The following is a 22446-nucleotide window of genomic DNA, read 5'->3' as shown; positions in this document are numbered from 1 at the left end:
AAAAATGCTGTGATGTCTAGAATTTAAATTACATCAACAAAACACAAATAAAGCAAATATGGCAACGTGTCACACTTGTTAGATTCAGGTGATAGGCTTAAAAGTGTTCATTAAGCTCTTCTCTAGTTTTCTGGAGATCTGTCACTTCTCCAATAACACTTGGTGAAAGGCCATTTAGCCCTCTGTCCATGGAGGCCCTGGCGGTGTTTTCTGCAGTGTCTGCACCTTCGGGGGCCCTGTGTGGGCGTTTATATTAAGTGCAGCAAAATCTCGTACAAAGCGGCACTGCTACCCCCGCTGCGGCTGGCTGCCTTTGACCTTCACGTGCCGGCCTGGGCTGCCTGCAGGGGACTGATGCCGGGAGGTGCCCTGCCCGCCGTGAGCACACACCATATCTTCCCTACAGATTCACAGCTCTCCCCGTGCAGACTGTGAGCTCCTTGGTGGTGGAACCAGTGGCATCTGGTGGCTGTCCCCTGCTTTCTCAGTAAAAGAGAAGTAGGGAGAACTCCAGGTAAGATGAGATAAATCATGGGAGCAACTAGGAAGCCGACTGGCCTGTGATGTGGTTAAAGAGGATGGGCGTGGGCCACGGGAGCTCCCCGGGCGGTGCAGGCACTGGCTGGCTCTACAGGAAGGTCTCAGGGGAAGGTAAGCTCCTGGGAATGGGCTTGGGCCTGACTGCGTTTGCACAGCCCTGTGCCACGCCCCTGTCCACACCACAGACTTGAGAGGACCAGCGGAGACACGGGGTGTAGAGCCCCCCTCTGCCCCGCTACTGCCTGAGAATGGAGGGGCCACAAAGGTCGGAGGGGGGTGCCTGGATTTGGCTCAATAGACAAGGAGGAGCCGGTGAGGGTTCTGGACGGAAGCCTTCGTGTCCTGTCTGTGACTTCCCAGCGACCCTGCTCCTTGGGGACAGAGAAGGGGAGGGAACCGCCCTCCACTGGCCAGGCTGGGCCCTCCTCAGGCACCGCCTCGCTGCTCAGTCCCTTCCTGTGCGGCCAGCTTCCCTTCCACTGCTGAGTTCCTCCTCCGCGCCTCGGTCCCCCGACAAGGCTGAGCTCCCAGAGGATGAGTCCCGAGGGCTCCGGGCATCTCTCTCTCTAGACCTCACAACAGGCACGTTTCAGAAACCCCAAGGCCTCCCCCCTGGGGGAGGTGTTAGGCACCTGCCGGCAGCTGTCTGAGGAAAAGAGGCCTCTCGTGTCCTTTGCACGGTGCCCCGCGGGGCGGAGGTCCTCCGGTGCCCGGGGAGCCGGGCCGGGACCGTCACGGGGCAGGGGATGGCCCTCAGGAAAACCCAGGCCTCGGTCCCATGTGAGGGCGGGGCCCATCCTCCCCCGTGGCGGCCCCATCCTTGTCCCCCTGTGCCCTTCGGCCTGCTTACCTGCCATCTCGATCCCAGTCGTACACCTCCACCTTGATGGTCCTGTGGGACAAAGGGTCCGTGGTGGGATGGGCTTGACCCAACATCCACGTCACCTGAGGACGGGCCCTTCTCACGCTCCCGGGCCAGGGAGGATGCTGGGACATCCACCAGAAGACGGGGCCGTCTCACACTCTGGGCCAGAGAGGATGATGGGACATCCACCAGAAAGACGGGGCTCTTCTCATGCTCCCGGGCCAGAGAGGATGCTGGGACATCCACCAGAAGACGGGGCCGTCTCACACTCTGGGCCAGAGAGGATGATGGGACATCCACCAGAAAGACGGGGCTCTTCTCATGCTCCCGGGCCAGAGAGGATGCTGGGACATCCACCAGAAAGACGGGGCCGTCTCATGCTCCCGGGCCAGAGAGGATGCTGGGACATCCACCAGAAGACGGGGCCGTCTCATGCTCCCGGGCCAGAGAGGATGCTGGGACATCCACCAGAAAGACGGGGCCGTCTCATGCTCCCGGGCCAGAGAGGATGCTGGGACATCCACCAGAAGACGGGGCCGTCTCACACTCTGGGCCAGAGAGGATGATGGGACATCCACCAGAAAGACGGGGCTCTTCTCATGCTCCCGGGCCAGAGAGGATGCTGGGACATCCACCAGAAGACAGGGCCGTCTCACACTCTGGGCCAGAGAGGATGATGGGACATCCACCAGAAAGACGGGGCTCTTCTCATGCTCCCGGGCCAGAGAGGATGCTGGGACATCCACCAGAAGACGGGGCCGTCTCATGCTCCCGGGCCAGAGAGGATGCTGGGACGTCCACCAGAAAGACGGGGCCGTCTCATGCTCCCGGGCCAGAGAGGATGCTGGGACATCCACCAGAAAGACGGGGCCGTCTCATGCTCCCGGGCCAGAGAGGATGCTGGGACATCCACCAGAAAGACGGGGCCGTCTCATGCTCCCGGGCCAGAGAGGATGCTGGGACATCCACCAGAAGACGGGGCCGTCTCACACTCTGGGCCAGAGAGGATGATGGGACATCCACCAGAAAGACGGGGCTCTTCTCATGCTCCCGGGCCAGAGAGGATGCTGGGATATCCACCAGAAGACGGGGCCGTCTCCCGGGCCAGAGAGGATGCTGGGACATCCACCAGAAGACGGGGCCGTCTCATGCTCCCGGGCCAGAGAGGATGCTGGGACGTCCACCAGAAAGACGGGGCCGTCTCATGCTCCCGGGCCAGAGAGGATGCTGGGACATCCACCAGAAGACGGGGCCCTTCTCACACTCTGGGCCAGAGAGGATGATGGGACATCCACCAGAAGACGGGGCCCTTCTCACACTCTGGGCCAGAGAGGATGATGGGACATCCACCAGAAGACAGGGCCGTCTCACACTCTGGGCCAGAGAGGATGCTAGGACATCCACCAGAAGTCGGGGCCCTTCTCACACTCTGGGCCAGAGAGGATGCTGGGACATCCACCAGAAGACGGGGCCCTTCTCATGCTCCCGGGCCAGAGAGGATGCTGGGACATCGACCAGAAAACAGGGCCGTCTCACACTCTGGGCCTTCACTGAGAGACAGCAGCCCGAGACACAAAGGAACTATCTTGAGGCCTTTTAGCAAAAGTCTTAAGGAGAGAGGCAGCCCTAGAGCTGTGCAGGGAGGATATGGAAAAACATCTCAGACTTCAGTTCACCCTGCCTTCTGCGTGCCCACCCCAGACTGGGCACAAGTCCCAGCATGAAACCGCACAATGAATGTATGAGGGGCGGGGCCGTCGTAGTGGGGGTGTGCTGCTCCCCGATCTCAGGCCTAAGCAGGGTGAGCTCTCCTGCCGCAGGGCTCGGGGCCGTGGGGGCTGAGTGGTGGGAGGCAGCCTGCGTGCCAGGGAGGGGCCCAGGGCCAGGCTCGGGATGGCCTGCTGAGGGGTTCCATGCCACGACTGGCTCCTGAGTGAGGGTGTAATTATCTTCACATTTTCGCCCGGCTGCTTTAATTAGTTTGTTTTGACTCCTGTGCATGGGGCTGGGCTCTGGAAGCCCATTTTATTTTTAGCCTGTTTCCATGGCAACAGGTTAGCGGACCAGAGGCAGAGGAGGGAGGTGGAAGGCTGCAGGTTAACCCTTGGTGCCAGTGGTCCTCCAGGGATGCCCAGGGAGGGGGGAGCCGCCGGGGTCCCACTGCAGGGTCAGGGTCTGGGGAGGTCTCCAGCCTTCAGTTCTAAGTGGGGCACGCAGAGGCGGCTGCCCGCCCGGGGCCTGCTTTCCATGAGCATCTCATCATCTCGCCACCCATGGCTGCGCCCGTCTCCTGGGGTCTCTGAGGACTCGGCCTCGGGGCTCCACAAGCCCAGGAGGAGGCGCTGTGTGCCTTCGGATGAGCCTCCGTGGGTGTGGACAGGGCAGGCTGCGGATTCCCTGCTGGGGCAGACACTGCGCTGGAATGAAGGAATGCCTGTAGGTTGTGCATCGATTGGGTTTCTGTTACTAAGATGCAAAATGAGGGCGGGGGGCACAGAAGCCCACCATTTAAAGGGACCCTGTAAATTCTTGTGAGAAGCAAAAACAATGTCTCTCTGAGGTGAATTATTGTGGAAAGAAAATAAACCAAGCCCCGGGAGGTGGGAGGGTGAGCGGGAAAGAGTGGGAAGAGGCTGGGGTGTGGACTGGGGTGTAGGCTGCTAGCTGGGGGCACCCGGGGCTGTCACTCAACCTCTGTGAGCCACGAGCCAGCATGTTAAAGTAGGGATAATCATGTTCTCACAGAATAGCTGCAAAGACACGTTGGAAACCTGCCTGCAGGCAGTGGGCGCTATAAAAATGCCCCTTCTCTCCCCTGGAGCATTCGGCCATATGCGAGTCATTTTCATATGAAATTTACTTAGATCAGGGGCACCCAAACCTGGGTACCTGACCTGCACCTTCTGGTTCCTGGGATGTCAAGGCTGCAAGTGACCTTAGCAGCACCCACGCCTGCCCGCCTGATAGGTCACCAGGAGCTTTTCAGACACACAGGCCCCAGGCCCCGTTCTCGGCAGCTCCGGGCAGGGCACCGGAGGGTATGAGCCAGGACCCTGCCCCACAGTTTCCCAGTCCTTCCCCAGAGCCCTCCAGCTCTGCGGGGGGCAGCGGGGGGCAGCGGGGGGCAGCGGGGGGCCTCAGGGACCCCAGGAAAGAGTGCTTCTCCTCGGATCACTAACACCAGCCTCTCAGGTGAGGGAGCAGTGACAGCCACGTGCTCAGAGGCTGTAGGAGGACCCTGGTCACGGCCACAGCTTGGACACCCACATATCACTGGGGAGATTTTTTAATAATCGCAGGGCCAGCGGGCCTGACTGAATTAGCCTAGATAGGACTCAGGCACGGGGAGCTTGAGAAGTCCCCTGGCTGATGCTGCTGTTCAGCCAGAGCCCCTGACCTCCCTGGTTTCAACCTGGATTGCACATTGGGTGCCCGAGAGCTTTAGCAACTCCATGCTGATGCCTCAGATGACCATGAACCCCCCCCCCCCCCCGCCCCCAGACTCAGAATCAAAGGGTCTGGGTACACCTGGCAGGGGACTTGCTTAAAGCTCCTCTGGGGACTTGAACTTGCAGCTGAGGTGGAGACACTGAGTGTGAGATTCCTGTGCAATCGAGGCTCCAGGGACGGCGCATGCAGCCCGGGGTCCCATTATCTGGGATGCTGCAAACTCCAGGCAAGGGGGAGAAGGAGGTGAGAGAAACGCTACCCAGGGACAGGGAAGGCAGGCACAAGCCGGGCACAGCTGTGACTACTCTGCTGACAGCTCTGTCGCTGTCCAGCCCTGGCTGGGCCACCCAAGTCACCTCACATGCTCCCCTGAGGGCTGCAGCTTTGGCTCCCAACCCCTTAGCTCAGGTCCAACAAAGGCTCGTGTCGGACCAACTGTGACTTCTGGGGACAGCACCCCAGAGATGTGGGTGTGGGACAAGGAAATGGGCCTCTGCTGCCCACACACGAACATCTGATTTACCAAAAAGGGATCTGGACACGGAGCCCTGGTCTGAGAGATGAAGCAGGTGGGCAGGGAGGACTGCAGCTCTGGTGGCAACCCCAGCTGTCCAGCCAAGAGCTGGGTGGCTCTGCCCAACTGGCTTAGTCTCGGAGACTCTGCTTACGCCTCTGTGAAATGGTATCACAGCCACTGGGGGTTGCTGTGAGAAGTCAGCTACGTCCTCCTCGCGGCAGCACTGAACACCTGTGGTTCTGCAACACCCAGCCTTTTCCCCAAGCTCCCGTCTCCCAAACAGCTCCCATTCACACGAAGCTGCCAGCTCCACCCGGCCAGGTTCGTTGCTGCACCCTCAGCCCCGGGACCAGCGCCTCGCACATACGAGGGGATATGCGTGGTCTGACTAAATGCCATACCTGCCCTCTGAGAACTTCTATCCCCTGGTGAGGTGGCCCTCCCTCCTCTGAACCACAGGGGAGGCCCAAGTGAGCGGCTTTCCCCACGGCACGCAGTCGGTCAGCAGCCAGTGCCAGGCCTACTCGGGAGCCAGTGCCTGTGGGTCCCGGGACGCCTGGGGCTGGACAGAGCTGGGCATGCGTGAGCCTCGGCAGGACAGAGGGTGAGGGGCACGGCAGAGACGCCCAACCTCCCCCAGCTCGCCCAGCAGCTCTATCTATAGTCTCCCAGGAGCCGCACAGACCTGCCTCCTAATGAGCCTCTACCGGCTCCAGGATGTACATTCTGCTGCTGCTTACAAGGCCCCGGGCTGACAGGCCCCGAGGGGTTTGCCCTAAACTGACAATCAGAGAGGCTCCAGGGCAGACGAGGAGTGGGGGTGCCCACTGGGGCAGGCAGCCAGACCAGATGGCGGGGGGTGGCAGGGTGCCTCTGTCCGAGGTCAGCCTCTGCAGGTATGTGTGGGGGGGGTGGGGGGGGGGAAGCGGGATGACACACTCCTAACGGAGGTCACCCGGCTGACCTGGCCCCTCCCGGCGCTCAGTGGGTGGTGGGCTCAAAGGAGAAGCTGCTGGTTCTTCAGGGGCAGACAGAAGTGTGAAGCTCCCGAGATGTGAGCGCCCCCCACCTCCCCCTCTGCACCCTCTTAAAATCACTCATTCAAATCCAGGTGTGAGTGAATGACAGCAGCCAACCAGGGGAGTCTGGTTTAATGAGGACAAACGCTCAAGTCACAGAATGTTCTAGGAGAGAGGAGGGGGCTCCGGGAAGGCAGGGAAGTGCCTCCTGTCATCACCCACTTCACCCGCTGGAGCCTGGATGGGCCCTGACCCTCCTGCCATGGCCTCTGCCGCCAGCCCTGCTCGGCTGGGGCACTTGAGTTCGGCCTCGTGTGGACTGGAGACAAGCGGGGGGGGGGGGGGGGGGGGGGGTGGGCAAACCGCAGGGCCAGCCCGGAGGTAGCTCTGGAAGGAGAACTGTCCCTTCTGCGTGCCCTGCAAGTTCCATAATCTCCGGTCCTCCCCTCCCGGTCTGAGAAATGGGGGTCACCAGCACCCACCTTCGGGGTTACTATGAAATCTAACTCACAAATCAGATAATGTATTGCAATCAATCAGGACACAATCTGGTCCATACCCTAAAGACTCCGTGATCACAACAATCTCCCCACCCCCATCATTCCCAGGAATGGCCCTTCTCCAGGATCCTTGGTCCTCACCCTCTGGGTGCTCTTCTCACCACAGTAGCTGGCACTTCTGTCTGAACCCCCCTCTCAGCTCCCTGGCCACGGCCGCCCTCCTCCTGGTCGCCTCCTGTGCCTCTGACCATGTCCTCTTTCTCCTGCTCCTGACCTGCGGCGGCCCTGCCCCAGGGCCTTGAGCACTGAGCCCGGCCAGCCCCCCCCGGGGACTCCCAGACCTCGGTCCCCTCTCCTCAGTAGAGCACCTCCGTGCTGTCCAGCAGCCACGACTGCTCCCTGCCACACTTCCCGCCTGTCTGTGACACCAGCGTCTCTCCCCCAGCTCCAAACCCCAATGGCCTCCCGCCTCTTTGGGTCCCATCCCCAGACGGGTGTCTTCTTCCCCCTCCAGGCCCAGCGCAGACTGCCCTGTGCCCTGAGCATGGCTCCCACAGAGCTCCTCCAGACACACTCACACCCGTTTGTCACCACCGTGTGTGGTTAAGAACACAGATCGAGAGGCAGCCTCAGTTTCCTTACCTGTAAAGTGGGGACAGTGTTAATCCCTTTTGCAGAGGATGAAATTAACTCACATACACAAATCACCAACGTAAGTGCTACAGGGGCCTTTGCTGTTATTATTATTACCCGTCTGTCTCCTGCCCTGGCCCGGGAGCAACCTGAGAGGGAGGCGTGGGTCTGGCAGCTCAGGGCACCCGCGGCCCCCAGCACGGTGCTCTGTGCCTGGCTGGCACGGGAGACGCAGCTGCTGGATTCGCCCGAATGCGTCTGTGAGGCTTTAAAGAGGTTCTCCACCCTGAGAGGGCCTCCCAGACGCCTGGTGCCCCTGTAGCTGTTGGTACATGGGTTACCCTAGGGCTTGGCCCAGCAGCCTGCTCACTTTCGCCCAGCAGTGTGACATGCCTGGCCCCTCCATTAATACTGCTGTCAATCATGTCTCGGTCGATCTATTCCCGGCTGTGGAGCAGGGCCCCAGCTGCCACCCTGGGGGCAGAGTCGGGGCTCAGCCACGGAGGCAGATGGGAGCCTGCCTGGGTCTCCCCGTGACAAGCACTCCCTTCCCCTCCATCCCCACACCTTCACCTCCTCCGATGGCTGGACAGAGCGCCCAAGCCGCTGAGCCTCACTGCCCTCCTCACCATCTGGACAAGCTGGGTTCTGAGTCCCTTCCTAGGAATGCAGAAGTTGTGGGGGGTCAGCTGGATCCCCAAAACCTCTGGGCAGTGGGCTAAAGACCCTGATTCCTTCCACCCCATGAAACGTGAATTGGCATGCTCTCCCATTCTCCAACCTTGAATTTCCCTTCACTTCCCCTCCATCTCTCTCCATCCCAACCATTCTTCCCCTACCACCGCCCCCCCCCCCCCACCACACAAACACGATCTTGCACCTTCTCTGAGCCTCTTGTAGACCCCATGCTCCAACCACTGTCCTCCCATCCCCCCATTCCAGGAGCCCAGGACCTGCCCAGACACCTAATGGGTTTGTGTGGCTCAAAGGCCTACTTTGTCTCTGGTCTCATTTTGCACAATTACTTCATTGACTGATACACTCGTGTGCACATCTGAGCTCCCTGTGGTCAGACTCTAAGCTCCCTGAAGATGGAGATGATGACAGGTTTCTTTGCGTGATTATTGGATACTGTCTGCCTCCCCCACGAGATGTAAACTGCACGAGCCTGGCTGAAGGGTGAAGGCTATGTGTTTGTTCCCTGCTGACTTCCCAGCCTCTAGTGCAGGGCCCGGCACCTCAATAAACACTTGAGGACTGAATGCTGAATTTGGTATCCGATGCCTTTCTGTGTAGGCTGTGTCACGTGAGCCTCAAAGCAGCCCTGTAAGGTAAGTACACGTTTAAATACCCATTTTACAGATAAGGAAACTGAGGCTCAAAAAGGTCAAAGTTTAAGAAAGAAGAAGAAGAAAGAAAGAAAGATCAAAGTTTGCCCAGATTGACGGGTTATTTGAGGGTCCATTTGAGTCACAGAGCCGATTAGAAACCAGGTGTATCCACACTCAACAATCTGCACGCATGGGAGGAGGATGATGATGATGATGATGATGATGATGATGATAGCTAACGTGTGATAGCAGTAGGCTGTGTTGCATAAGGAAGTTCCATGAGCGCTGTGTCCCGTCCCTCACCCCCACTTACAGCAACTTGGCTGGCAGAGAGTATCTTGGGATCCTGACTCCCCAGAATCCACCTGCCAAGAGCTGGGGCTGGGGGGACCAGGCCTCCTCTGTGTATCTTTTTTTTTTTTTTAAATATATTTTATTGATTTTTCACAGAGAGGAAGGGAGAGAGATAGAGAGTTAGAAACATCGATGAGAGAGAAACATCGACCAGCTGCCTCCTGCACATCTCCTACTGGGGATGTGCCCGCAACCCAGGTACATGCCCTTGACCGGAATCGAACCTGGGACCTTTCAGTCCGCAGGCCGACGCTCTATCCACTGAGCCAAACCGGTTTCGGCTCCTCTGTGTATCTTGAGCCTTGTCTGGCCCCCATCTGCCCCTCTAGTGGGAACAATGAAAAACAGGGGAGCTCCAGGCCAGGTCACCCCAACACCCATCAGGCTTCCCTGGAATCCCAGGCACCTGTGGGGACCCCTGACAGGAGGAAAGACTCGGGTGCAGGGAGGGCTGTGAGGAGATGAAAACACTGCCCCAGGGAGGGGAGTGGCGGGTGGTGGGTGGCGCGGCTCAGGAGTCCCTCCCCGTGCAGGGCCATCTGTGCACAGCCCCGGGGGCCTCTGCTCACACCGAGGGACCACCCCCATCCGCGGGAACCAGGCCTCCCGCACCCGGGACGGGAGGGACGTTTTCCCAGCTCACCGATCATAGTCCCCGTTGCAGAGGGCTCTCACGGGAATGGAGAAAGTTTGCCACACTGGGTTTAGGGTGTTCTTCATGACCTCGGTCTTGTGGCAGATGGTGAACCTGGCAAAGAAGAGAGGGAAGGTGTCAGACCCCAACCCAAGGAAGGCAGAGTCCAGGTCAACTGAGGGACCAGCTGGTTAATCTCTACGGTTGCCAGCCAGTAAGGACCGTGGCTTTGTGAAGGGATGAGCTGACCGTCACCAGCGGCATCCAGGTAGAAACTGGACGGCCGTTTCCTGGTGATGCCGCAGAGAGGGTTCCTGGGGGATGCGGGCTCTGGCCCTGCTCTCTGTGTGACCTTGAGCATGCCCTTTCCTCTCTGGGCCTCTGTTTCCAGGGACTTGGCCACTATCAGACGTTCTTCAACTGAGACCCACGGAAGGATCTGCGCATGGGCTTTAGGGGCCTTCGAACCCGGAAACTGTCAGTGAAGCGGGGTCTGGGCTTCGCATGCTTACTGCTTTCCTGCCTCCCACCCCCCCCCCCCCCCGCCCCCAAACCCCAATCTCCATGTTCATGGCTCACCTCCTCACTCCCTTCAGGTCTTTACTCAAATGCCACCACCTTCACACGAGTACCTGCCATGAGCGCCGTATCTGAAATGTACATCCCCTGGCCACTGGCCCTGCCATCCCAGGCCCCGGCCAGGCTGTTCTTCCATCCCACCTGTCACCATTTGACATTCGACAGTCTGACTTTCTGCTTATTCATTTTATGGTCTGTCACTGAACTGTACGCTCGGTAAGAGCAAGGGTTTTGTCTTCTTTGACCACTGGTACGTCTCTGGTGCCCCCAAACAGCGCCTGGCACGCAGTAAATGTTCGCCAAGTATTTTCTGGAATGAGTGAATGAATGAATGTATTTCCGAGAGGAGAATTTCCATCGCTTTTGCTGGCATTTCAAGCCAGAGGATGAAAGCTCTGGCTGAGATGATCTCTAAGACCCTTTCAGCTCTGAACCCATGAGCTTGCTTTGCAACTAGAAATGCAGGATTGGCTTATCCCATCTGAGCTGCAAAGCAGCGTCCCTGCCCGGCCGGGGCGGAGGGCAGCTGAGAGCCAGTGGAGCTGGGCCAGGGGCGGCCCCCATGAGACTTCCCAGCATCCGTCCCAGCGACCTCCCGGCTGGAAAGGCCTCTCAGGAAGGTGCCTGGGCCCCACCCGTGCCCACACAGCCTGTGCCATTTCTTCTCTGGCAGTTTTCAAGTCAAAATGTCATTTCTGTCACCAAGGCTCAGCGTTTCTCTTCTCCGCTCCTCTCGCCCACCCGCTGGAGTGTAGAGATACACGTGGGAGACCGCCCCACACACCCAGAGCTGCTGGTGACGTCAGGAAGGGCACGGAGGAAGGAGGGGCCACAGCTGCCGTGGCTGGGGCAGCAGGGAGAGGAGGCTGGATGGGGGTGGGGGTGGGGGTAAGGCAGGAGGGAGGGGCAGGAGCATAATGGGCGTGAAGGGAGGGAGGTTTGCTGTGCAGAAGCCCTGATTGCACTAGCCTGCGTGGACCCTCCAGCCTCCTGTCTTTTGGAGCCACTGCCTCCCCGGTGGCATCCCTGGCCAGCCAAACTTCCAGACCAGGCTCTGAGCTGTCAGCCTGATTCCCTCCCAGCTGGTTCTTCGCTAGCCCTGTGCGGTCTGCTTTCTGCTTCAGACTCTTGCCCGAATCCCCGATCCCCACCGAATCCACAGGCCCCTCGACGCCCTGCGGTCCCTGTAGTCATGTCACCGCTCAATTCATTTTCTGCTCAGTGGGTGGTGGAGCAGACAGTCCCAGGGCCACTGCCACCAGCTGTGCAGCCCCAGGCAGACCACTCTCCCTCTCTGAGCTCCCCTCTCATTGGAACATGGGGACAGAACAGGAGCTGCCGGGCCCTGTTCTAATCACACGTGTTAACTCATCAATCCTCACAGCAGCCCTGCGTGCTGCTAGGATTCACCCCGTGGACACACTGAGTTAGAGCTGCACTGCCCAGAACGGCAGGCACAGCGCATGTGACCACTTCCATTCAATGAACTAAAATGAAATGAAATTTAAAACTCAGTTCCACCGTCGCATCAGGCCCATTTCAAGCGCTCAACAGCTCCATGTGCCTGATGGCGACCATACTGGACAGCGAGATACAGCACTTGTCCTTCTCCCGGAAAGTCCCAGTGGGTTAGACTTGCCCAAAGTCACACAGCTGACCACAGGCAGCGCCAGGCGGGAGGAGGCCGCGTGGTGGGGGGCGGTTCTCCTGGTCACATTCCTGCTCCCAGACGAGTGATGGGATGAGTAAGACGGCAGGTACAGGGCCAGGAGCACAGGGCGCTCGGTGGATGCCTCCTTCCCTGTCCCTCCTGGGCCCCTCACTGACCTTCCGCCCACCCTCCTAACGGGGTGTCTCCCAGGCCTTCCACCTCTCCTCCTCAAACTGGGGGGGGGGGGAGGGGGGGGGGGAGAACCACCCTGCTCTCACCAGTTCAGCATCTTCGCAGGTGCCTGCAGGCTAGCCCACCTCTCAGGGGCCTCGGGGTGGGTTTCTCCAGCCACCTGGGTGTCCCCAGGGACACACCCAGCCCTGCTTCAGCTGAAACTCACCCCCAGTAAGCTCCCATGGCCTCCCCGTCTGACCAGCTGCCACCTTCAGCCCTCCCGCCCCCCGCAGCTCACTGCCCGGGCGGGGCTGGGACTTCAGGCCCCACCCAAGTTCGCTGACAGGTGCCCGCGCTGTCCTTTTGCCCCGTCCTCCCGCCCCCACCTCCCCGGCACTTCCACAGCACAGCTTGCCGGGTGCTCAGCACCTGTTCACGTGTCAGTCACGAGTCTCTTCCTCTTCCCCGCCCCTCCCCATCCATCCTACACATCTGCTCTCTGGAACAATCTTTGGAAAACACTCTGCAGCACACCCCTTTCCTGCTCCCAAACCCAAATCCCTCCCTCCCCCTGGTCGGCTGCCGCCTCTGAGACGGCCCCGTGTGGCCGGCCTGGCCTCTCTGCAGGGGCCCCAGGTGGACATGCTGTGGCCCTAGAACACCACCCGGCCTCCTCCTCCCTCCGCCAAGTCAAGTCAAAGTCAACAGAATTATTTAAAGACCTTCTACTGGGAGTCCTCTGGTGAGACAAAGAATCCTTTTGTTATGCAAATGTCACACCTAATTTCCCTTGTTTTGTACGTTCAGATTTAAAATTCCATTTTCCCTTGAACGGCAACACAGCTCCTCCCTGCCGCGTCCCTGCCCCCAACACACACCACACACACACACACACACACACACACACACACACGGGCACACACACGGGCGTGCACACACACACACACACACACACACACACACACCACACACACACCACACACACACACACACGAGCACACACATGGGCACACGGGCACACGGGCACACGGGCACACCAAGAATTTCAGGATCCAAGAGAACTTGGCGAGGCCTTTCTGCCTCTGCTCTGGGCACTTGCCCTGCACACGCCCTTCCTCTGGCCTGTGCTTCCCTGCGCCTCCCCGCGGACCCATTTTCTTCCTCTTCTTCAAACCCCGCGTCCCTGCCCTGCTCCAGCAGCGCTTTTCTAATTAACCTTCCTGGCCCATCGCTTCCTGGCTCCGCAGAACGCCAGCCTAAGTGGCCTCAGCCTCCCTGCCCTGTGCTGCTTAAAGGGACCACAGAGACCACCTCATCCACTTGGTTTCTTCTACTGACGAGAAAGCAGGCCCAGAGAGGGGCATGACTTGCCTGGGGTTAGTTACACAGCCGGTTGCGGGGGAGGCCCTGGGCCCCCGGAGCGCCCACCTAGAATCTGTCCTTCTGTGCATAGCTGACCTACATTTGCCAATGTGTGTGTGTGTGTGTTCCTGTCTGCTGTGGTGGCTTCTGGATCAGGGACAGGAGAGGAAGACGTGTAGAGTTTTGAATGAAGCCTACGGTGAGGTGTGGGGCTGGGCGGAGAGAGGGCCCAGATTTGCCATCTGGGGGTGCAGCCGTGGGGGAGACATGGCAGTGGGGTGTTCAGAGGGCTGTGGGTGGAGAACCGGGCTTGGGTATATGGACTGATTGGTGTGGAAGAAGGAAGGGACTATCAGAGGGGTCCCTTATTCTCGCCCTCGTCCTGCGTTCACCCACTCCCCCACCTCCCACACGTCACCACCCGCCGCTGCTGAGGCCCCCAGAGGGGCACTGCTGGCTTGGAGGCTGCCCCAGCCCCACCAGCCCATCCACGTGGCCAGGCACCCCCTGGAGCCCGGACCTCCATCCCCTCTGGAGCAGGAGCCCAGGCAGCAGAGGGAGGAGGTGGACGCAAGCCCGCCCGCCCCGACCCCAGAAGGGGTGCCGTGTTGCTGGGGACTCACGTTCCATCCTCGTTGCTTCTGTAGAACACCAGGAACGGGTCGGACTTCCCAAAGAAATCTTTCTTGTCCAGCTTGTTGGCACAGAACTGCATTGTGGCGACATCCTGAGGGGAGGGGAGCAGGGGTGTGAGGAGGAGAAGGCTGGAGGCGCCCCGATCCCTGTGGGAACGTAGCCCCAGGCCCTGGAAGCAGGAGGACCCCAGGCACCAGCTGTTAGAAAGGGCAGCATCTCCCACTGCCCGGCACCGTCTAAGGGCCAGGCCCTGGGCTAACACTTCGAGGGTCTCTTTTCATCCCCAGACGACCCCCCACCGTCAGGTCTGGCAGAAGCACAGTCTGCCCTGAAGCAGGTGGATTCTGGGGCGAGCTGCCCTGGGGTGAATCCTGGCTCAGCCACTTTCTAGCTAGGAGACCTCAGGCAAGTGGTGTACCTCTTGGAGCCTCAGTTTCCCCTCTCACATGGGCCGATCACAGTACACACCCCAGAGGGCTGTTGTGAGGACTGATGAGGTGAAGGGTGTGACGTGCTCAGCAGGGAACAGGCAGTCACACCCACACGGCCAGTGTTAACATACAATTTCACTATTTTATCGAGTGGCTTTGAGAGCTGAGATGACTGACCCAAGGCCACTCTGAACTGGGCCTGCCACCCCCAACGCCCATGCTCTGTCCAGGCCTCGCTCCCTCACACATCTGTGTGGTTCCTAGAAGACACATAAGCTTAGGCGTCACTTTCACACCCAACTCACTCTAAGGCAGGTGCGGCCTGAGGCCCAGAGCAGGGAGGACTCCCCAAGTCCACCAGGCAGAGCCCGGGGTTTCTGACTCCCGTGGCCTGTTCACGGCCCCGTCAGACCCAAGCCTCCGCCCGAGTGCAAAGACGGTACTCAGGCCCTGGTTGGGCCGCGGGGCCCTCCCCTCGCATGGTGACCGGCCCCTTTGCTCACTGTGGCCGGCAGGGCACTGGGCAAAGATGCCTCCGACCTCCTCCCCACCCATCCCCATGTGGCCTCGCCCACCTGAAAGCTTCGCATCCGGCTAATCACCTGTCCAGTGGCCAGAGCTGGGGCCCTATCCTATACCTGGGGCCTGGCCTGCCCTCGAGGGCTTTCTCACGCTGCCCCTTCCTCTGAGTGAAAAGGAGGCCCAGCCCTTGAAATCAGTGTCCTACAGCCAGCGAGGACCACACTGGCGGCAGAGGGGAAGGTGCAGCCTCCACAGCTTGAAGGATACGGTCAAGGTTGGGCTGGGTGGGGAATGAAGCTGCAGCCAGGCTGCCTGCTTCAGCTCCATCCCCCACTGGCTGTGTGACTTACGGCAAGTTACCCTCTCTGTGTTCAGTTTCATCTATAAAATGGGGGTACTGGCGGGCCTACCTCATGTGCTTGTTGTTCATGTGAGTATAGTGCTGAGAACAGCGTATGGCCCATGCTAAGTGCTAGGTGCTTGCAAGCGATTCTGATTATCTGTACACTTCTCCCCTCCCCACAACACAGTGTGTGTGGCCTCTGTCCCTGCCCCACCTCCACTCCCACCACCTCACACGCCTTCCTTCCAGGACATCTGACAACAGCAAACACAGAGCATCCCTCCATTCACTCACTCATTCGCTCATTCATTCATTCATCCACTCAACAAATATTCATCAGACACCGTCTGTGTGGGCCAGTCACTGAGCTCGGTGCTTCACAGCCTTATCATATTTCGCCTCAAGATAATCCTTCGTCAGTTTTTATGGAGGAGGAAGCTGGGGGTCAGGGGCACTAAGTAACCTGCCCCGGCCACCGGCTGACACTGCAGAGCAGAACTTCCAGGAGTCCGACTGATGTCAAGCCCAGGCCCCTTCCGGCACCCTCCGCCTCCAGAGCACACATTACCGCTCACACCGCTTCCCTGCCTGCCCTGGCCTCGGGGCAGCTGGACAGGGAGGGCGGGGCGCGGGGCGCGGGGTCCCCTGGGACAGAAGTGCCCCCTGAAGGGCTGAAACACGGCCAGGCCAGCATGGAGGGGCCTGGAATGACGGTTCTTCCATGCCCCTCATGTCGCCACCTGAGAGGGAGAAAGAGGCTTGGCCGGGGCTCCCCATTACTGGCGCAAAGCTAATAAGGACACCATTCTTCCTATGTTATTGCTGCATGTTACTCACTGAATCCTCAGAACTGCACCGCGAACTCCTCTGCTCTCCTTCTACTGATGAGAAACAGGCTTTTCGGGCTATCAAATGCCCAAGGCCACACAGGCTACCTCAGGCGGCTGACTTCAGGACTTGCCCCTCACCCTCCTAGAGATCCCGCTCCCTAAGCCCATCCCAGCAGGCCCTGCCTCTCCCCGGAGGAGGCTCCACTCCCGCCCTGCAGGGCAGAGGCGGCCGGTCATGCCTCCAGGGAAGCTCCTCTCCCCCCGACCCCCATCCGCCCCAGGAAAAGGAGGCAGCCCAGGGCCCAAGGCTCCTTCCAGCACCAAGTGGATAACTGTGGCCCCGTGGAAAGAGACATTGTGGGGTCCTTTGTTCAAGAAGTATTAAGAGATTTCAGGACAGTGACCACAGAGCATGACACCAAACACAGGCCCTGTGTGCCTGCACAGGCCACCCGGCCCTGGCTCCTCCCCTTGGAGACACCCCGCGGTGGCATCAGAGATGAGGAGAGAAGATCAGCCCCTGCTGGGGGGGGGGGGGGGGGGGGACAGTCCCACAGGGAACCAGGGTTCTGCGTTCTGGTTGGTCTCCGCAGTCCCCCAGCTCTCTGAGCCTCAGTTTCCTCATCTGTAAAGTGACGTGCTCAACAGGATGCCCGCCACTGTCCCTTCAAGCCGGGAGGTGTAGTGTCAGTGCTGATGTCATGGGGAGCGCACTGGGACACGCAGCCGGGGGGAGGGCGGCAGCTGGGAGGGCCAGCACTCAGGGGACAGCCTGGGACCCCAGGCTCCTCCAGCCTCCCCAGGCCACAGCTCCGTGTGTCCTGACGCGACCCACCCATCTGGAGGTCACCTGTGCGACACCTGAACGCACATCGGCGAACCACACACCACGACCCGCTCTGTCACATAAATACATACACAGCATCTGAAACAACTGCAGCTGGTGCCACAAAATCCAGGGGCAAGTGCTCTTATTGTGCTTCCTAGGAGAACGCTCGGGGCCTGCCAGCTCAGGAAGGGGAGTAGAGTATTTGAGAAAAATGAATGCAGAACTTAGTACCAGGCCCCAGGACCACTCAGTGCTCCCTGGGAGGCCACTGGCCCCGCCCGGCACCCGACAGAGAGGACGGTACAAAGGGGCCAAGGCCTCCTGCTGGGACCCCAGCTCGGCACCTACCAGCTGAGCAGCTCGGGGCCAGCACCTCAGCCTAAGTCATGATGTTCTCCTCTGACCAGTGGAGTCCTAACGCCCTGTGAGCCTGTGGAGAATAAAGGAGAGGGCATACGCCAAGTGCCAGAGCACCGTGCCCAGCACAGCGCTCTAGGAGCCAGCCCCTGAGTGCCACTCTGCACCGGGCCAAGCCACACGAAGATGCCCATGTTCACTGTCGTTCACCTGGGAATGGCCAGGTGGTACAGTCCTACCTCTTATCTGCCGGGCACTACTTTTACACCTATTAGCTCATCCCATCCTCTCAACAGCCCCACGAGGTAGGTGTAGTTATTCCCATTTCTTTTTTATTTGTTTAATCCTTACCCAAGGATATTTTTCCATTGGTTTTTAGAGAGAGTGGAAGAGAGAGGGAAAGACAGAGAGAAATATCAGTGTGAGAGAAACACATCAATTGGTCACCTCCTGCACGAGTCCCGACCAGGGCCTGGGCTGGGGAGGAGCCTGCAACCGAGGTACGTGTCTTTGACCAGAATTGAACCTGGGATCCTTAGGTCTGAAGGCCGATGCCCTATCCACTGAGCCAAACCCACTAGGACTATTCCCATTTCAAAGGTGGGGGAACTGAGTCAGGAAGCCACACAGAGAGGGAGAAGAGAGGCTGGGATTGGAACAAGACAGTCTGGCTCCAGAGATTAATAACAGATTCCAGATGATGGGCCCGATTCTCCAAGATAAGTTTAATTATGTTCTGTAGCCTCAGTTTGAGAAGTCAGAGAAGTGTGAAATCCATTTTAGAAAGGCCTCCTCCGTGCAAACTAGTTAAAATTAAAAAAAAAAAAAAAAAAAAAAAAAAGACTGGCTCTGAGACTCAGCTCACTGGAAAAATCCACAGTGAGCCGCACCTCATCATTCCCCGCTGATGGCAAATCCGAGCTGCGTTGCTGGGGGCTTATTTTGTCGCTCAACCTGGTCTGCCCTCCCTAACCCAATCTTGACCCGGAACAGTGGTCACATTCGCCAGAAGCCCACTATGACCATCTGTGTTGCTGTGCTATTGTCAGATCCATGGGGATGCGTCAGACCTTCAGAGATTTCTAGGCTGGAACCAAGGCAAGCTCCCCCAATGGGTGCGCACCCACGGGGAGTCCTTGAGGCTAGCACCCGGTTCGTTGTCTGGGGACTGTGCTTCTGAAGGTGGCTCTGACTCATGTCAACAGTTATATGAACAAGGCCTCAACTGCTCCCCTTGTGAGGGCGAGTGAACGGATCGACCCTCGATACATGTGTGAGCCCGGGAGGAGGCTGGGAAGGGGCAGTAAGGAGGCCTGGGCGTCAGGGTTAGGAGCAGGAAGCCTGGCTGAGGACCAGAGTCCCGCTGTGAGAGCCTCAGCCTTGCCCTCCCCCTGGCCCTCGCCCTTGCCCTCACCCTCGCTTTCCCCCAAGGGAGGGGACCTCAGCACAGGAAATGCTGCTCCCACAGCAGAAGCCTCCTTGGAGTCGACTGCGGAGAAGATAAAGCAGCTCCTGCAATACATAATTTCCTGCAATTTCTGCCTTTTCACCCTATCTTTTTAAAAACCATATTAAGTTCTTCTTAAACAGCAGGATTGCCTGAATTTGCATCTTTCTGCATGTTAATGAAGCTGCTGGAGAGAGCAGAGCAAACAGCCTTTCTCTCCTGGGTGGCCTGACCTACTCGAGCAGTCAGCCCTCCCTGGGCCAGAAGAGGGCAGAGGGCAGCACATGGGCCGAAGGCTGGGAGAGGGGAGGACAGAAGGCGGCTCTGGCCTGGGTCGTGCCGGCAGCCCCTAGGGCCCGAACAGGAATGAGGCCAGTGCAAAATTTAATTTAGGGTACCCCAAATCTCAGTAACCAAAACAAGATTTTAATGTGATAGATAAAAAAGTAACAACCAATGCAAAAGCCGATGAAAAATAAAATATCAAAAACTTACCTAAAGCCATTTTACAAGGGAAGAAACCAAGGCACAGAAAGCTCAGGTAACTTGCCCAGCATCACACCGCTGGTGAGCAGTGACATTTTGTCTGGGTCCAGAGCCCAGGTTCTTAACCACTTGGTCCTACTGCTCACACGCTACCCCGAGAAGCACTTTTAAATAGATGGCAGACCATGGTGACATCTGTCTTCTCTTTAGAACTTGATGGGTTTCCCTAAAATTAGTTCATTGTCTTTTTCAGTCAGAAGAAAAGAAGACGTCGATTAAAAACGACACCTGAATGAACACTAGCCACCACCACTCTGAAACTCAGGACTCCAGCAGGACTTGGGGCTGATTTGGGAGGGCAGCTGCGTTCCCAGAGGGCCCCAGGGCCCCAGAGCCCCAGCCTGCCAGGGTAAGGCTGCAGAAGCAGGAGAGCAGGGGCAGGGACATCAGCGAAGACCCCATAGACCAGAGTCATTTGAACACCGATGGTGGGTGACGTTGGTCAAGGAGCCTGGCCTGTCATAACCACACTGAGGTCAGGCTGGCTTCTCTCATCCAACTTAACGACCAACTTTTCAAACAATTTGATCCGTTGCACATCTGTTGATTAGATCACCCAGAGGCTGAAAACCTAGATTGACCATCTTCCTTCCCACTCGTTGAGCTGTGTGTCTGGGATACGAACTGAAATCCATCCATTAAAGTTTAAAAGAAAAAAAGATTCAGCTATGAAGATGTTCACTGCAGTATTAATTATATTGTTGCCCATAAGAGAATAGTCAGTGAGTTATGACCCATCAATACAGTAGGGGAATAATACGCAGCTAGCCTATGCTTGTTCTCCAAGAATATCTAATGACAGGGGACAATCTGGACACCATATTCTACTGACGAATCAAAGAAAACCGGGCCCTACATTCTACTAATTATAAGGGAAAAGCCACATACACGAACACCCAGAAAAAACCCTGCAGGCGATTGTCAAATGTCAGCAGCGATTATCTCTGGGTGGTTTTCTCTTCTTTGTATCTTCCAACTTGTCCATATGAACACGTTATTTTTTTAGCTTCAGGAAAAATGTGTTTGTTTGGTTTTCTTTCTTTCTTTCTTTTTAACTAATGACTTCTAAGACCAAAAAAAATTAAAAAATCACAAACGAACTTTGAAAGGGTGATGGTTGAATACTGGTCACTCCCCATGCAGAACACATAGCTGTGCTGGCACAGCACACACATCTCCTAAACACCAACCTGCGGACTCCCGGGAAACCTGCCCCTCGCCCCTGACTTCCTCTTCCTCTTTCTTCTTATCTTTCTCCTTTCCTTCCAGGGCTCTTCCCACAGGGAGACGCTGGCTCCCTGAGGTCTGTCTTGAGAACAATGAGAGTTCTGACTTTTTCAGGATTCGAGGGGACCAGGCTCCCCTGCTACAGGTCCTGCACACTCTGGCCCCCACTTCCACTTGCACCCTTGCCTCTCTGACCTGGTCTCTCCATGCCCCAGGGTCTTAGCACAAGCTGTTATTGTTGCCTGACCCACCCATCTTCCCCCAGGTGGCTGTGAGGGCTCCTTCCCTCTCCTGCATGTACTAGTATGTTGGCCTTACATAGTGCTGTCCATGAACTTTCCTTCAGAGTAGTACAGAACGCTATAAATATCTGTGATAAAAGAAGTCACGGTCTGGCAGGGCTGAGGACTACTGCTGTACTGTGATGGCTAGCTGGTATTTCTGTCTCTCACGCTAAATTGGAAACTCTGGGAGGGCGAGGACTGAGCCCAAGCATATCTGCTGCAATGGAATGAATGAGTACATGAGCAGGTCTGAGAGGTAGTCACACTTGCCCGTGTGTGCGGGGACCTGACTGGGAGGCAGCGAGGACGGGCTCACTGGCCTGGAACTAAGATCTGGGTGCCCCGCAGGCCTAGGGGGAGCTCAGGGTCCCGGAAGGTGAGAGCAAGGAGCTGCCTGCTCCCTGGGCCGCAGCACCCCTGCCTCTCTGCAGAGACCCCCACTCGCCAGGCTGCTCAAGGCTAGTGGCCCCACAAAGACCACAAAGCCCGTAGCTGTTCATGGACCATGGAGGCCAATGGCCTCCATGTGGGGGAGGGGAAGACACCCTGAGGATTCTGGGTAGGATCCTGTGATCTTAGGCCACTTCCACCTCTCCGTGTCAGTAAACTGGGGTCAGCGCACCTACCCAGCCTGTGGTGGGAACCAAACAGACTGTAAACTGGGAGTCCTGGTCTTGTGAGGACGATGCAGCCTTGGTCAGTTACATGGAATAATACTGGGCTTTCCTGCCGAGCATAATTGAACGGTGATTCAGGAGCTTAAGCTCATCATTGTCAACATCAAGTATCACAGACTATTTTAAAAACCAAATGCTGATTGTTGGAACTTTCTTGGTATTTTGATTCTAGATGAGCAAGGCTTTCCTGCAACCTACCGAAGTGTGCTGGGAAGCATGCTGGTCACCCCGGAGTCCACGCTAATCCTTCGCCCTCCCGCCGCCCACGCATCCCTGGGAGGAGGAGGGTTTGTCTGCCTCGGCAGAATGCATTCACTGGAGCAGGAAGCTCTGCTCTGGTGGGAACCCATCTCTCCACTCCACCCTCTTCCTTTGATCCTCCCACGGAATCGGGAGCTGGAACAGCGGAGGCAAAGCGGCGCAGATGTAATTATTTTAATTCAGCCAGATGCTGGGAATTAGTCTCTTTTCCTCGCAAGTCTTCTAGGGAAAGACAGAACTCAGCCAAAGACGGCCCAAAGAAAGGAGCTGCCGGCTTCAGGGAGGGAGGCCCCTGTGCTGGAACAGCTTACATCCAGGAAACCGCTGCCATCCCTGGATGCAGCCGGGAGGGGGAGGGGCGGAGGGGGCGTCTAATAGGTATTTCATTCAGACGGTTCACCAATCCCAGAAAACTAGACCAAATGACAGCACCCAGCATTTTCTAGA

At 57.9% G+C, this 22446-nt stretch overlaps 1 protein-coding gene across 2 annotated transcripts in view; it reads right to left on the bottom strand.

Moving 5' to 3' along the window:
- CPNE5 (copine 5) overlaps positions 1–22446 on the bottom strand; it is an 83035-nt gene that overhangs the window by 20521 nt on the left and 40068 nt on the right. Inside the window, exons 10-12 of one of the 2 annotated variants that reach the window (XM_070418675.1) lie at positions 14233–14336; positions 9853–9957; positions 1391–1432 (exon numbers count right to left, since the gene is read on the bottom strand). In XM_070418675.1, coding sequence (XP_070274776.1) covers positions 1391–1432; positions 9853–9957; positions 14233–14336 — 251 coding nt within the window. Of the gene's footprint in view, positions 1–1390; positions 1433–9408; positions 9535–9852; positions 9958–14232; positions 14337–22446 lie in introns of those variants that run through there. The other variant, XM_070418676.1, reaches the window with a different exon arrangement.

Source organism: Myotis yumanensis, unplaced genomic scaffold (assembly GCF_028538775.1).
Source record: "Myotis yumanensis isolate MYYU_CA2020_CCGP unplaced genomic scaffold, mMyoYum1.0.hap1 SCAF_6, whole genome shotgun sequence".
Lineage (NCBI taxonomy): Eukaryota > Metazoa > Chordata > Mammalia > Chiroptera > Vespertilionidae > Myotis > Myotis yumanensis.
Note: the sequence above shows the minus strand (reverse complement) of the source record. Positions and strands in the feature narration are given on the sequence as shown.